The 16,234-nt window shown below is 56.7% G+C and overlaps 1 protein-coding gene across 2 annotated transcripts in view; it reads left to right on the plus strand.

Annotated features, from left to right (window-relative positions):
- The window catches only part of GRK5 (G protein-coupled receptor kinase 5), a 217,941-nt gene extending 201,940 nt beyond the window's left edge, over positions 1–16,001 (plus strand). For both annotated transcript variants that reach the window (XM_086680996.1, XM_086680997.1), the window contains 6 exons: positions 527–616; positions 2,916–3,124; positions 7,528–7,665; positions 8,473–8,610; positions 9,174–9,305; positions 11,508–16,001. In XM_086680996.1, the coding sequence (XP_086537122.1) occupies positions 527–616; positions 2,916–3,124; positions 7,528–7,665; positions 8,473–8,610; positions 9,174–9,305; positions 11,508–11,606 (806 nt within the window). In that variant the 3' untranslated portion in view covers positions 11,607–16,001. The remainder of the gene's footprint in view (positions 1–526; positions 617–2,915; positions 3,125–7,527; positions 7,666–8,472; positions 8,611–9,173; positions 9,306–11,507) is intronic.
- Positions 16,002–16,234: the final 233 nt, after the last annotated feature.

Consider the following 16,234-nt stretch of genomic DNA (forward strand, 5'->3'; position numbering starts at 1 on the left):
TTTCATCTCAGTCTCCCCATGGCCTGGATGACTTCACTCTTGTCTCTCCAAAGGCAGAGTGCAAAGAACCTCCAAAGAGCAACAGGGAAGGACAGGGAGTTGCCTCCCGAATTGCTTTATAATTTTTCCCCTTAAGCAAACTGTAAAAGTTCAGGAAAATCTCACATTTTTCCCATGAAGCAATCATAGAATCAGGCCAGGGTCTTTTAAACTTGGTGATCTCAGCCTTCCAAGAAGCCCATTAGGGCATTTTATGGGTAGGCTGGCCATCGTCCAGCCAAATCCAGACATCCTTTCCCGTCTTTATGTTTTCCTCCTGTAAAGTAATGATTTACCCACATCCTCTGACACCTGGATGCCCCCAAGGGTCTGCAGTCACCCTGAGGTGGCTGATTGGGATGCCCCTCTTGGGGCCGAGAGTCTGTGTACCTTGACCAGGGGCAAGCAAGTCTCTGGACCGCCCAGGGTGGGCCATGTGTCCACTGACTGTCCCAGTGACCCGCTAACTGTGCTCTCCCCGCCTCAGGCCACATTCGGATTTCAGACCTGGGTCTGGCTGTGAAGATTCCCGATGGAGACCTGATCCGCGGCCGGGTGGGCACCGTGGGCTACATGGGTGAGTGTGGGCCTGGACCCTCCCTGAGCCCACCTCTTGGGCCTCCCTCCTCTATGCAGCTCTGATCAGAAGTGGAGCCACAGCAGGCAGTGGGAGGTCTTAGCTGGGGCAGGTGGAGCGTTGAGGCCCAGAGTTCATCTTGCCTAAACTGAGCATTCTGAGCCCCCCACCACAGCCCCACCTGCACCTCAAAGCCAAGCCACTCTCAGGATCAACAGTCAGTGCAGGCACATGGTGCTGTTTGGGAGAAGCTAAACCCAAGTAGGGGTCTGGTGATTGGCAGGCAGCCTTTCAGGGGGCCCCTGAGAGGAGTGAGGTCACTAGGAAAGGCCCAGAAAGGAGAGGACTGCACCACCTGCTGTGTCACTAGGCATGATGCTAAGTGGAGACCAGTCTTAGCCTCCTTGCCCTGCCCCCCAGCCCCCACCACAAGCCTACTCTAGGACCACCATCCTGGGGGCTGCAGGGAAAAGACTGGAGCTACATCTGGTCCTCCTGAATCCCTCTCTGGTGATGGGCATCCCCTGGGCTTCCTCCTGCATGTACCTCACACACATGTCCACTTGTCCCAGGGGGTAGGGGGCTCCAGAAAGCTCTGGGTACTGAGGATGCTGCTGTCCTCCATTAGGCTCATGCCAGCAGCACTTGTACAGGATTCTGTGTGTTGTCTCTACTGCTAGAAGGCCCTTTTCAGGTTGCATGTTATTGGGGAACCTGTGTGTATCTATGTATATGTGGCTGTGTGTGTACCCATGCAAATGCGGATGGATGGATGGATGGATGGATGGATGGATGGATGGATAGAAGGATAGAAGGAAGGAAGGAAGGAAGGAAGGAAGGAAGGAAGGAAGGAAGGATAAATGGATAGAAGGAAGGAAGGAAGGATGGTTGGATGGATGGATGGATGGATGGAAGAATGGAAGGATGAATGGATGGATGGAAGAATGGAAGGATAGATAGATGGATGGATGAGTGGATGGATGGAGGGATGGATGGATGGAAGGATAGATGGATGGATAGAAGGCTGGAAGGATGGATGGAAGGAAGGAAGGATGGATGGATGGATGGATGGATGGATGGATGGGTAGGTGGATGGATGGAACGATGGATGGAAGGATGGATGGATGGAAGGAAGGAAAGATGGATGGAAGGAAGGAAGGAAGGATGGATGGATGGATGGATGGATGGATGGATAGAAGGAAGTATGGGTGAATGGAAGGGTGGATGGATGGATGGATGGATGGATGGATGGATGGATGGAAGAATGGAAGGATGGATGGATGGATGGGTGGATGGATGGAAGGAAGGATGGATGAAAGGATAGATGGATGGATGGATGGATGGATGGATGGATGGATGGATGGAAGGAAGGAAAGATGGATGGAAGGAAGGATGGATGGATGGATGGATGGATAGGTGGATGGATGGATGGATGGATGGATGTGTGGATGGATGGAAGGAAGGAAGGAAGGATGGATGAAAGGAAGGAAGGATAGAAGGATGGATGGATATAAGGAAGGAAGGAAGGATGGATGATGGATATATGGAAGGAAGGAAGGAAGGAAGGAAGGAAGGAAGGAAGGAAGGAAGGGTGGGTGGATGGAAGGAAGGAAGGAAGGATGGATGGATCTGCACACCTTTGTGTACCTGTATGTCTGTCTCGCACAGAGTGCTGCCTGCCTCCATCTGCAGAGCCTCTGTTATACGTGTTATCCAGCACATGTGTTGATGCATTTGCCTCTGGATGCTTGTCACCTGCCTGAAGACATGAAATTTAACCTTTTTTGCACTTCTATGGTTAATCTAAAATTCATTTTATCAAAGTAGTGGGGAAGCCATAGTGAGAGGCTGTTTGAATTCCAGGTAAACTTAAAATCCTCTTTTCTTTGGGTGGACACACTTTCCTTCCTGACAATAAATATGTGTGCAGCACCTACCCTGTGCCGGATGTCATACCTGTTACTGGGACACAGCAGTGAATAAGGCAGCTCAGGTTCTAGTCGGGGAGACATCAAGGGAACAGGCCGTTTCCATCCACTGTGATCAAGCTTCTGAAGCCAGAAGCACAGAGGAGAGCAGTCAGGGTGGGCTCCCTGGAAGAGACAGTATTTATGGCATTTGGTGAGTAGGAGTCAGCAGGGGAAGCATGTCCTTGCCATGAAGCTTCAGGCGTTCTGTGAGCAACACCATCACTCGTGGATGCAGTTGGTGTGAGTCACAACCCTGGCCCCGTGTGCCCTGACTCTGCCCTGCCACCAGCTCTCTCTTACCTCCCCTCGCTCCCCCCCTCAACCCCCAGCCCCAGAGGTCCTGAACAACCAGAGATACGGCCTGAGCCCTGACTACTGGGGTCTGGGCTGCCTCATCTATGAGATGATCGAGGGCCAGTCGCCATTCCGGGGCCGCAAAGAGAAGGTGAAGCGGGAGGAAGTGGACCGCCGCGTCCTGGAGACGGAGGAGGTGTACTCTTCAAAGTTCTCTGAGGAGGCCAAGTCCATCTGCAAAATGGTGAGCTCCTGGTGGGGCAGACGCTGCCCGCGGGCTGGCTGTCCAGTGGTGTCTCCCCTCCTGCGCAAACAGGCTGACAGGAACAGGGTCAGGCACACTGGGGTAGGAGTGGTGGCAGCAGCGAGCCAGAGGAACAAGCAGTCCTGGTCGTGGAGCAGGGTGGTCGGCCACGGCTGCCAGAAGGCCTGGGGTGCAGGCAGGGAGGCCCCATGACAGGGAAGGGGCTGGGGCGAACCGTGGGAGACCCTCAGATCCGGCCTTGTTAGGGCAAATCAACGTCTTGGAGAAAGGAGAGGATCCCAACTGGTTCCTCAAGGCACAAAGGGATCTTGGGGCATCCCCTACCCTTGGCCTTGGCGCCCTGCAGCCTCAAACTCTGGATCCCCAGGCACTGACTGAGGCCAGCAGGGGCAATGCAGGTGCTGGGGTGGTGATATTTTCAGTCTTTGAACATCTTACAATAGAGTTTTCCTTCCACTCCATGGAATGCTGGCCACACTAGCTTAGGTCCTGCATGACAGCAATCTAAGGACCGTGGGACTTCATCGTCCATGGGGACGGTGCAGGTGGGGAGCACCGTTTAGACAAGCTGGGTGGGCAGGACCAGACTGGGGCTAGGAAGCCTGATAGAGGAAGTAGTGACCGGAGCCATCAAAAATGGAGCTGGGCAGGGGGTGGGGCACCTGGGTGGCTCAGTCGGTTAAGTGACCAAGTTCGGGTCAGGTTGTGATCTCACAGTTCGTGGGTTCAAGCCCCGTGTCAGGCTCTGTGCTGATGGCTCAGAGCCTAGAGCCTGCTTCAGATTCTGTCGTCCTCTCTCTGCCCCTCCCCCACCCTCTCTCTCAAAGACAAACATTAAAAAAAATTTTTTTTTGAAGTGGGGCTGGGAGGGAGTCCACCCCTGGCTGCTGCCCCTCCCCCCCAGCCCAAGTGGCTCACCAGAGGCTTTGTGGAGGGAATGGCCCCACCTGGCTCTCATGCTCCCGGGTTCTGCCTGTGTCCCCTTGGGGCCTCTCCCTCTGATGCAGGCCCAACTGTGCTGCACCCCCACCCCAGGCAGCTGCCCTCCAGTGCCAGCCACGCATGGACAGGAGAGCCTGGATGCCCCACTCCGGGTACCCATGAACCCTCAGACTTCCTCTCCCTGGAGCGCTGCTGCACCTGAAACAGCAGACAGCAGGGTGAGGCTGCCCTCCCTGCCACCTCTCTGACTCGAGTGTATAAACCACAAGGCTGGAGTGTATAGAACAGCAGGCCCGACATGCTGATTAAAGTAGTGAAGCTTCTGCTTCCAGAAAAGCCAAGGCCGCACTGTTAGTGGCCCAGGGACCGTGTGGCATAGCTCCCCACCCTGAGGAGGACCCTCTCTGGAGCTATCCACTCACTGCTTGACCACTTCCTCTTACCGGCTTCAGTCTGACGTCACAGAGCCATGGGAAGAAGGATTTGGGGCAAGATCTGCCATTTGAGCACTTCCAAAAAAGAGGACCCATAGATCTGCCATCCACATGTGTGGGAGTCACTGAAGGAGGCTTGCAGACACACACCCAAACCACATGGCCTGTGGGCTGGCCCGTACCCGGGCACTTGCCTGCACCCCTGGGCCTCCCAGAAACCCAAGGAGTCACGGCAGCCAGAGTTGGGGTGGGGGACAGAAGTCAGGTAGGTGGAAATGTGGGACCCTAAGGACATTTGAAAACTGGGGTAGGAGACCTGCCAATATTTGGCTTAGACGTCCGGTGGGGCCAAACTGGGCGAAGGATAGAAGAGGGAAGTCATCAGCCATGGTCAGAGCATCACCAAATATCCCAGGTCAGGGTCGGGGACTCAGAGAACCAGAACAACCCCAGCAGGACACAGGACATGCTGGGAGGAAGAGGCAGAGAGGCTCCGGCCCGCTGTCTGGGTGCCTGTCCGGGCACCAGGACTAGGGGCACTGCTGGCCCTCTGCTGCCCCCTGGTGGCTACTGCGGGAAAGGCGGTGGCTGAGCCTGGGACTCTGAGTGGACCTTGGCCAATGGCTTTCAAAGGTCGAGCCAGTGTCCCCTCATCTTTCTCTGCTGGAAGAACTGACAAAGCCCTCTGGCCTTGCTTCATCTTCTTAAAAATGACCATAGGGTCATGGGATTCTGGCCTTGGGCTTCCTGGCCACCCCTCCCCACAGCCTGTCTGGTCTGGCAGCCAGGCTGGCCCTGTCGCCTCTAAGAGGTGCCAGCTCAGGACACAGCAGGGCTTGTCTGTGAGGAAACCATGAAGGCTTGGGGCACATTGGACTGTTTCTAGACCCTGGCAGCTCCAGCTCTGCCTGCCCAAGAAGGCCACTCCACAGACTGCAGGGAGGCTGGTCCCTGGCCACCTGTTCCTTCCCTGATTCCACCCTGGTGCCACAAGACCCTCTCCACTGCCCCCTGGGGTCCAGAAAATTCATACGTGTCAGTGCCCTGTCCCCTGGTCCAGTCCCTAGGCCCAGACCTCAGCCCCACCTCTGTAGGTCCCTGCTGAGTTCCAGAACTGGCCCTGACCTCCTCACAGGACCCTCCCTCTGGCCCTTCAGCCACCTCAGCCTTAATCAGCCTTCCAGCCCATCTCTTCTCCTCCTTCAGGAAGCCCACTCTGCCTGCCCCACTTGCCCAGCTCACACCACCTCTCCCTCTCACTTCTGGTGTATACTTGATACCAGGGCTGCAATCAGGTAGCACATAGATGGGTGTTCAGCCTGCACGGTGTTTTAGAAAGAGGTGGATGGCAGGTTAATTGCCAAGATTTCAAGCAGGAGAGATTTCACATGAGAACCTGGACTTTCGGCCCTGGGCACAAGACAACACTCCAGGCAGAACTGATGGGCGGCCTGGCACAGCCCTCCCAGCCCACCTCGCCTTTATTGTCCTTGTTCGTGTTTCTGGCTGGCTGGCCCTGCAGGCTCTGGGGTCTACAGCTGGGAGGACCAGCCTCTATTCAGGGAGCCTTGCCTCTTTGGGACTTCTCAGAACAGGGAGGAGCCCTGGCCCAGCAGAGCCTGATTCCTGGAGCCTTTGTGGAACTGCAAAGCCTCTGGAGAAGACAAGCTAAAGTCCCGAGGCACCGGCTCACTGGGCAAAACATGCCTGGGTGATCGGTGGACCAGAGGTTGACATAGTGATTCTCACAGCTTAAGTCTTTTCTAGGCTGTGACCTGGTGTTTGCCCAGGTGCCGCCTTTGAGTCCTCTGTTTGAAGGGAAATGGGAAGGGAATGGCTCCTGCAAGCCTCCGCCTCTAGACCATGAACCTCAGGAGGCCCGCCTGCCCGCTGGCCCACCACCGCAACCCCAGCCCCCACGGCCAGCTGCAAATGTGCATGGTAGGAGAGCACACACAGGGTGCCAGCATATTGGAGAGAGAATGGCCTGAGGTCAGGCCATCCACTCTGATTCTGGTCTCAGAGCAAACAGATGCCCTGGGGTCAGCTGGTGGTCCTCCAGCATCACAGCCTGCCCTTCCCAGCCCCCTCCCAGCGCCACCCCCCACTCTCCTGCCGCCCCGCCCCCCCCCCCCCACCTCGTTCATACTTTTACCGTCTGGCCTGGCTGACTGCTTCTGCAGCCTCTTCCTGCCCTATGAACCTCCCCACCTGTGGCTTCTGAGAAGGACACTCCTCTACCCTGACCAGCATTCTCTCCAGCCAGTTCACCCTGGCCCATCCCCCGCCCCTTCATCCTTCGCCCAGACTCAAAGACAGGTGTTCCCCAAGGCTGCCCTCAGGTCTCCACCACCTGCTTTTGCCAGCCGATGCCTTCCCCACCTCCCCACTCGTGGAAAGCCTGTAGCAAATGCCCTTTCCCTGCAAAGCTTCCCCGTCCCCCCAGCTGGCAGCCAGGTCGTGTTCCTCTGCCATCATGGTGTCGTACCTGTATTGCCCTGATGGGTCCTCTGAACGTGGCCTTGCTGAGGCCAGGTACTCCGTGCCCGTCGCTGGTCTCTGCACAGAGGTTTGTGCCAACTAGATACCTATCTACAGGGTACTCGGGCGTTGAGTAGATGAATGAGTGAGACCTGCAGAGACCATCCGTGCCCTTTGTTGCTTGCTTGTAGCAGAAGAAGTAACACAGTGCCACAGACATAGGTGGTGCCCAGTGTGCCGCAGGGTCGGTGTACTGCTGTGGGGAGGGCAGGCAGGACCCCCCGCCCTCCTGCAGCCTCCAGGCATCTAAGCACGCTGCAAGGCCCGAGCAGGCCAAGGCAGTGTCCACTGGGTATCTGGGGGCGGCTCGGGCCCCGCAGAGGCTGGAGGAGGACGTGTGGGAGGCTCTGGGGTGCACCTGTGAAAGGAGATGATCACAGGGGCCTGAAGCCCCAAACCCCCTGTGGCCTTCAGCGGGAGGAAAGGCCCACCCAGCCGTGACCTCTCACGGCTCTCTTGTCACAGCTGCTCACCAAAGATGCAAAACAGAGACTGGGCTGCCAGGAGGAGGGGGCTGCTGAGGTCAAGAGACACCCCTTCTTCAGGAACATGAACTTCAAGCGCTTAGAAGCCGGGATGTTGGACCCTCCCTTCATTCCAGATGTGAGTTGCCTCCCCAACCCAGGCTGCACCTGTGCACAGACTCACGACTTCAACTTAGTGAATGTCCACACTGGGCCCTGGGAGGCCACCCCGACTGACCTTGAACTCCTAGAGGGCAGGGCCAGTGGGCAAGTGAGAACAGTGGATGTTAGTGCTCTAACAGCCACAGCTCATGGTTCCGGTGCCCAGCTCCATGGTGGGCACTTACATCAGCCCCACAGCATAGGTGTTTCTAATGTCCCCACTTTGCAGGTGCGAAGACTGAGGCCAACAGGGGATATGTGACTTTCCCAGAGTTCCTAAGCATCACAGCTGGGAGCCCAGCCCAGGCCTGTCTGGCTGCAGAGCCTGGGTGCCCGGTAGTGAGAAGTACCTGGAGGTTGTCTCTGGGCCACATGTCTCTCTGGCCCTGGGTCCCCAGCATCAGTTCTCTCTGTGGGGGACAGGCTGGAGGCCCCAGCTGGGGCAGCCCTTGTTTGGACGGAGATGCCCGGAAACACTTCCATCATCCTGATCCTGTGGGCTTTGGGGAAAAAGAAAATCTGCTGGGGGCGTGGGGATCCCCAGGGGTGCCAAGGAACGTGAGGTCAGAGAGGGCATGTTCAGTCTCCCCACCGTGGCCCCAGCCTGGAGAGTGGGGAGGCCTGCAGCCGGCCTAAGGCCGATGGCGGGAAGGAGCCCCTTGGCAGATCTGAGAGAGAGCAGCACCGGTCCCCTGCAAGGTGCCCCCTGCCCCCCATCAGAACCCGAGGCTGGGGGCACCGGGCCTGGGGCGGGACCCTGTGTGACCGAGCCCTCTGCCCGCAGCCCCGTGCCGTGTATTGCAAGGACGTGCTGGACATCGAGCAGTTCTCCACCGTGAAGGGCGTCAACCTGGACCACACAGACGACGATTTCTACTCCAAGTTCTCCACGGGTTCCGTGCCCATCCCGTGGCAGAGTGAGGTGAGCAGGGCGGTGGCCACATGCACCCTGAAGGGGTCCGCTGGGTCGAGGGCACCAGGCCTGGCCCAGGGCACCGTTGGCGTGGGGTCAGAAGAGGAATAGGAGGTGAGATGGACACGGCCGTCTTTGCCGGCTGTCTCGGGAAGTCTGGCTGGGAGAGAGGAGGAAAAACAGGACTGTGGCTGGACGCACAGGTGGGAATGAGCTGGGGGAGTCGGTGCTGCTTCCAATGGGTTGGAAATGATGGGGCAGGGGAGGGGGCGCTGGCAGGGGGAAGGGCCCGGAGCATGTGGGTGGCCTGGGCTTGGGGAGGTGTAGGGGGGGATGGGGTGTGGGCTTGGTAGCTGGATGATGAGCACACCCTTGCGGCCAGCCGGCAGGGGAGAGGCAGTGGCAGGCAAGGAGCGGCCTGGGCCCAGGGCCCCTGAAGGACGCAGGGCAGGGGGAGGACCTATTGGAAGCCGGCTCCAGGCAGGGTGGTGGCCCGGCCTCCGGGGCTCCTGTCCACCTAAGATGATGAACACAGCTGCTCACGCCACCTGTGGTTTGCACCCCTTCCCCAGATGATAGAAACCGAGTGCTTTAAGGAGCTGAACGTGTTTGGACCTAACGGTACCCTCTCGCCGGACCTGAATAGGAGTCACCCTCCAGAACCGCCAAAGAAAGGGCTGCTCCAGAGGATCTTCAAGCGTCAGGTGAGGGATGCCCCCACCATGGCCGGCTGTCCTGGCATTGGCCCCGGGGACGCCCTGGGGCCCAGGTACTTCCCTGAGACCAGAGCTGTGGCCTTCTCCCAGTAGCCCGTCCCAGCCCCTGAAGCCCACCGGCTGGGTAGAAGGGGCAGGGCCGGCCCAGAGCTCACCCTTCACGAGGGTTTGTCAGCCTTGGCACCGTTGGCATTCTGGGTGAATTCTCTGTCGTGGGGGCCGTCGTGTGCAGTGAGGGATACCCAGCAGCCTCCCGGCGTCTCCCCGCCAGGAGCGCCCCACTCCCGCTGTGCAAGTCAAAAACGTCTCCATACCTTACCCAGTGTCTCTGGGGCACAACCTCCCTGACGGAGAGCTAACTGCCCCATGTGGCCATTGTAAGGACTCCAGTTCTGTACGTAACTGCTGAACGTGACAAAGAACGGGGAGAACAGGTGTGGGAGAGGTGGTCCCCACAGAGCCTTGTGGCTCCTGGGCTGGGGCCCCATACATGGCGGCTGTGCCCCCCAGCTGGCAGCCAGAGGACACTCTGCCCCTTGAGAAGACGCATTTTTCCTCAGAGTCTGCCCCTGGATTAAGGGCTGGTGTGGGCCAGACAGAAGACGTGTCCCCACAGGCCTGTGAGTGAGAGGCCACTGAGGCCCCCACCTCGTCCCCTCGTCCACCCTCCTGGCCTGGCCCCTGAAGGAGGCATGGCCCCCCATTGCGCCCATGCCACAGCCTGGGAGGCTCCTGTGACTTATACTCCCTCCCCGCCCCCCACCCCAAGGGAGCTGTGCCTCTCCCAGGAGGACGAAGAAGGAGAGGCTGGGCAGCTCTGGTCCCCAGGCCCCAGGAATCCCAGCTCCCCCCCCCCACCCCGCTAACAGGATGGGGGGGCTGTTTATGGCATTGTGGTGTGGACCAGCTCTGCACTGGCTGCTTTTTGAGAGCTTCTCCTAATTAAGCTCCACAAAAGCCCGGGCCTCCGTCCAACCATTCATTCATTCAGCCAATATGTATTGAGTGCCTACTGTGTGCTAGGCTGTTTTCTCAGGGCTGGGGATGCATCAGCAAGCCAAACTGGGATCCTTCCTTTGGGACATGCTGGTGCCATGTGAGCCCAGCGTGTGTACGATTAACCCACTTCACAGGTAGGGAAACTGAGGCTGAGGGGGTCAAGGAACTTGCCCACAGGTCACAAGGCCAGTGAGCCCCTGCGAAGGATCTGGGGTTAATGGCGGGGAGCACGGATCAGACATGTGGAGAGAAAATGCAGACTGATGCCAAGTTTGGGGTTTTATCTAAAAGCTTCATGTGAGTTTCACATCCTTTTCCAAAATATACTCATGTTCATATACTATAAAAATATAATTTTTAAATGCTTCCACCAAGGAAAATGGAAGCTCCCGAAAGAAAGGAACCTGTCTCCTCCCACATGGCTGAGTCCCCAGGTCCTGGGACAGGCATTTGCTGTGGAGGCTCCCCGACTCGGGGTTCAAACCTGGCCCTGACTCTTCCTGCTACTTGGGTGGCACTGTACCGCCCCTGTCCCAGCCTTTGTGTGCCCGTCTCAAAGGTCAGTGCCCAGAGCAGGGAAGAGGGAAGTGGAGGTCAGCGGCCCTCTGCACAGTGCCCAGCACTACCACCGGGGAAGCAGATGGCCCGGGTCTCTCTCCTCCTCCCTGCAGGTGTGGGGGACCCGCACCCACGGCTATGCCAAGAGGATGCCAGGGGCACCCAAACAAGCAGCCTGTGGTTCTCGGGCCAGGCACTCGCTCGGGCCCTCTCTGCACACAGCCTGGCCCTGTGGAGAAGCAACTCTTCCCCTACACTACAGGCAGGGCGGCCAAGACATTTAATAACTCACCCAAGGTCACTCAGCTAAGTGGCAGGTGTCAGGCTCAAACCCATGGCGGTTTAACCTTGGGCCTGCGGTACTTAGCCGCGTAGATGTTCTGGGAGGGGCCACCTTCTCCCTCCCTGCCTGGGATTTTCTTAATTCCATACCTCCCCCTGCCTTGAGGGGTGGCCTCTGACCCTGGGTCTGCGGCAGGTGGGGGCGGGGGGGGGGGGTGATGTACAAGGCAGCGGAAAAAAAGAGATGGTCAGCAAGCCCTGATCGTGGCCCTGTTTTCAGATTCAGAGGCCTCTCCTGTCCACTAGGACTAACTCTCTCTCTCTCTCTCTCTCTCTCTATCTCTCCTCCAGCATCAAAACAATTCCAAGAGTTCACCCAACCCCAAGACCAGTTTTAACCACCACATGAATTCAAACCATGTCAGTTCAAACTCCACGGGAAGCAGCTAGTTAGCGCTCTGGCCTTGAAGTCCACGGTGGGACCAGCCCTAGACCCTTGTCCTTAGAAACAGAACTTACGGACAGGGGAGCCCTCCAGGAGCCGGGGACGGAGGCCGCTCACCCCCTCGACGCAGAGCCTCCAGGTTTCTCAAAGAGATTTCCACTCAGGTCTGTCTCCAGAGGTGGCCCTCAAGCCGAGGTGGAACATTGCAATAGAAATCCAATTGGATACGACGACTTGCACGTATTTTAATAGCGTCATACCTAGAACTGAATTTTGTCTTTATTATTTTTAAAGAAAAGTTTTGTAAATTTCTCTATTGTCTCAGTTTACATTTTGTATATTTGTATTTAAATGAAAGTCAGACTTTGAGGGTGTATATTTTCTGTGCAGCCACTGTTAAGCCATGTGTTTTAAGACATTTTAGAGTGGGGGGGTGGGGGTGGGGATTTACAAAACAAAAAATGTGACTCAAGACTTCCAGAGCCTCAAATGAGAAAATGTTTTTATTAAATGTAGAAAAGGACTCACATTTCACCTTTAAAGGATTGGTTGTATCCATCTCTGTGACCTTTCCCTCACATTGATGTCACCGTGCTTTTGGCTTGTAACGATCCGAATTAAGTGCTCAAGACACAATTGGGACTTCGCCCCCCCCAGTCAGAATGTCCTCTGTGGGGTCTCCGGGGTCACCTGGGGCCGATGTGCACTTTTCCTTTAGAGGCACACGATGCCAGTGTTGCTTCAGCCTTGGCCTTCTCTTCCTTCTGGAACGTGGCCGGTACGCAGAACTGGGTCTCTTTCTTTCTAAGCAGGTTCTGACTGCTGAAACCGGTATGCTTTAAGAGGCTTGCCTTTGGGGACTTTTGTTTTATTCTATTTTTAAGAGAAGCATAGCGGTGATAAGGTGTAGTCATGGAACCCCAACTATCCCAAATCCTCACGGCCCAAGGAAGCATCAGGGAGTGAGGGTCAATGGAATCATCCTGAATGAGTCCCTGGAGGGGGAGGGAGGCTTGCCCAGGGACTCCTGGCGCATTCCTTAAGCGTTTACGGGACCACAGGGTCTGGAGAGCTTCCCAAGGCCCCACAGATTCACCGGCCCAGGCGGCATGGATGGAGTTCGCTCTCTAAGCAAATGGGATGCTCTAGGGGAGGGCCGGGACCCAAAGAGGCTCAAGGCCACTGTCCCTTCCTGGGAGGAGTGGGACAAAGGCAGGATGTAACGGGGCATCTCAAAACTTCAGGCACAAATAGCCCTCAGGAGGACTTGGTGGCTTTGCCAGACCAGGGTCTTCTGAAGGCAGTGTCCAGGCCCTCTGAGCACGGCTGTCCAGCAGCAAGGAGCCACCGGCCCCCTCCTGTTGCCTCCACAAGGTGACAAGAAGCAAATCCACCCTCGCCTCCCCCCCACTCCAGAATAGGGTGAGTGGTTGACAGCCCTGCTCCCCTGCCTGGCTGCGTCCCCGGCGGCTGAGCCAGCCTCCTCCTTCTGACGGCAGCCGCCTGGCAGTCGCCAGGATTTCGCCCAGTGTGGAGCCTGCACTTCTGTCATCGGCATCTCCCGTCAACATGCAGATTCCTGGGCTCCACCCCAAGCCTGTGGGATGGGATGCTTTAGAAGCAGGGCCCCAGAATCTGCATCTAAAGAAGTTCTCCAGAACATTCTGACGCACCCTCAAGGAAGGGCACGTGAGCCTTGGCTGCAGTGGGGCTTTGGATGGGACCCAAAACGATTTCTTTAGGTGACGCGGGCAGTGCGAAGCATGAGCTTTTAGGGAGGAGACAGTGGCGGGGCACGGCAGCCTCATGCCCCACGCCCGTGCTCTTGCCCCCAAACTGGAGCACGCCGCTGGAGAGGGGCTGCCTTCGGGACGGGTCATTTTAGGGCGTGTGACCGATAAGTGGGAGAGAAGCAACCGGTGGGCTTCCCTCGGGTCCTCTAACGCACAGTATTACTTTCTTCAAGACCGGCTCTCGCCTCACGAGGCTGCTTCTGTTACTTTCCTGGGCTGCATACAAGATAAGTACAAACAGCCATACTCCGTTTCTGCCAAGGAAGTGGAAAGCCCCCTGGCCAGTATTTTAAGAGCCTCAAGATCTTGCTGACCCTCCTTTCTTAATGGAAAGGACAGTCATCTTCCTGGGACCATCACCAGCCCGAGCCCCCACTCTCCTTCCTTCCTTGTGCCCCGTTCGCAGCGACTCAGTGCTTCCCGGTGACCCGTGTAGAGAAGCCATCTCTTAATTCCTCAGAGCCCCACACTGGCCACTTGTAGGACCAGAATCGTCAAGAGACAAGAGGGAAAAACATCCATCGCTGTGTGTTTCTGCATCGTGGGAGCTCAGACGATACGCACAGGCCTTTGTGGGACTCTTAAAACGACTGGAGTCTTCCTTCTCGTTCGCTGCCTGTCCCACCCAGTGCCCATAGGACGTGGGGCCAGAGTCACCCGCCTTCCTGATCATCCTGTTCCTACTGCCCATTGTTTCCTATGAGAGAAGGGAAGTCCGTTTCAAACAATGCCTGAAAATCAGCCCTCCTTTCCACCAAGTCCAACAAGTAGGTCCTGCCCCCCACCCTCTCCCTAGCTTCTACTCCGACTTTTCTGTAGCTGCATTTTTAAAAGGCATTTTTAAATTAAGGAGGGGGAACCCACTTTCGCACCCATACACTTATCTGGGATGAGGCGTATTTGGGCAGTGAATGAATTTTTTTTTTTTTTAAACTGCATTTGAGCTCTTCATAGAAGGGCCTCTCTTTCTCCAAGCATGACATTTTTCTCACTGGACGCTCGCCGACCTCGTGCCTTTGAGGTGAGACGCAAGGCCTCGCAGAAGCATCTCTGCTTCTACTTTTCCGGAGACAAGCTGCTGCCCCCAGTGGGATGGGGTGGTCTCCGCCATGAGCACCACCACCGACAAGTGTCTATCGAGCCCCCAGGGGGGCTCCCATAATATCGCCCATAACCACACACACGCCTGACCCCTGCCTTCACAGAGGACGGCACCCTCCCCCGCCCCCCAAATGCACCACTCACTTTCTACTCTTTCTAGGCCGGGAACATCACTTTTTAAGCCATGAGGTCTCGAGGTCACTTGCACCGTTGCTAAGTGTTGCCATGTCTGGAGCAGCCCCAGGCTTATTTCCTGAAATGCACTGTTCTTAGCAGAGACTGGGGCTCCGAGGGGCAGGTAGCAGGGAGGCCGGCTGGGTGGAAGAGAGCAGGGTACCTCGGCTTGATGCACCCTTGACATGCACCACCGCAAAGAATGGTGGTGAGTTCTGGGGACTCGTGCGGACGCCACCTTGGCCTCGAAGGCACAGCAGCATGCGGCCGCTTGCCCTTGAGCCTGGCAAGTCCCGACAATGCTGAGGGCATGCCCTCTGAGAAGCCAGGCTCTCCACGCCTGCTGTCGAAGCTCCTCGTTCTTCCACACCCCTGTCCTTTCCCGAAAGGTTCAGGGCGTCGGTTTCCCACGGACTCGACTGAGCTACTGACCCAGACCTCAATTCGGAGGGAACACGGCCGCCTCCTTGCACCTGGCGTCCAGGCCTTGCCAGAGGAAACAGGAGCCTCGCAGACGAGCAGAAGCCCACCGAGACGAAGTGCCACCCGGGTGACATCAGCTCTCCTCTTGGGCTTCTGTGGACTCCCCCGTCCACGTGAGCACCTGCGTCCTTCCAAGGGCAACCTCGCCCGGTGTCCCCTGGCCTCATAACCCCACCCTCTGACACAGGACCTCCTAAACTTTACAGCCTTTGTTCCGAAGAAGGAGTGTGAAACCTCCGTGCATTTTGAAGGCACAGGGCTGAGACGTGACCAGCAGGGAACTCACTTCTTTCTGTCACAACGGACCAGTGAAGCCTCGTCCCCGAGGCCCCTTCCCCTTCCCCCAGACCCCACCCCACGGGCTTTCACAACCAACCCGTCCAGCTGTCAAAGCCCAGAGGGGGCGGGTCAGAGCCTGCTCGGGTGCAGGGCAGGGTTCTCGGCTGGTCTTATGCTGGGGACGGTGGTTAAAACATTTGGAAACTTAGCTCTCCCCAGGACGGAAAGACGCTTCCTCAAAGAATCTAGATTATCGTTCCCCAGTCCATCAAGACGTCATTTTTGTAATAGATCAAAAGCAAATGTTCTCGATTAGAAGAGCTTAGTGGCTGTTGGTAGCGTTAAAATAAATAATCCTTCTAGTATCCAAAGGTTTCTATTTTTTTTTTTCAGGGAAATTTAAACTTTGATGGTGAATGAAAATAGTTCCCTTTTGGAGGTCATTCCTAAAGATAACGGCTTTTGTTCTGTTCTGAATCTTTGTCCGTTCCGTCTCCTATGTCACTGTGCTGCTGTATCTAGATCGAACCACTGTTGTTTTTTTAAGAGAAATAAATTCCTTAATGAAAAGAGTATTTCTTTCTTTCTGTACACGGCTGTCACCGCTGAGATGCCAGCATCTGCTGCCACCGCGTCTTGATTAACCCTCTCCTTAGGTGGACAGCTCAGGCCCCGCTGAAGCTCTGGCCCACATACACCACCCCCCACCCCCCCACCCCGACCGCGGGAGAGAGTCCACTGGGGGAAAGGGCATGCTCTGAGCCTCTGAACTGGGGGCCCCGTCACAGGGGGGCTGTTCCCTC

Source organism: Puma concolor, chromosome D2, assembly GCF_028749965.1.
Source record: "Puma concolor isolate L17-30 chromosome D2, mPumCon1.1.hap2, whole genome shotgun sequence".
In the NCBI taxonomy this organism is placed as follows: Eukaryota; Metazoa; Chordata; class Mammalia; order Carnivora; family Felidae; genus Puma; species Puma concolor.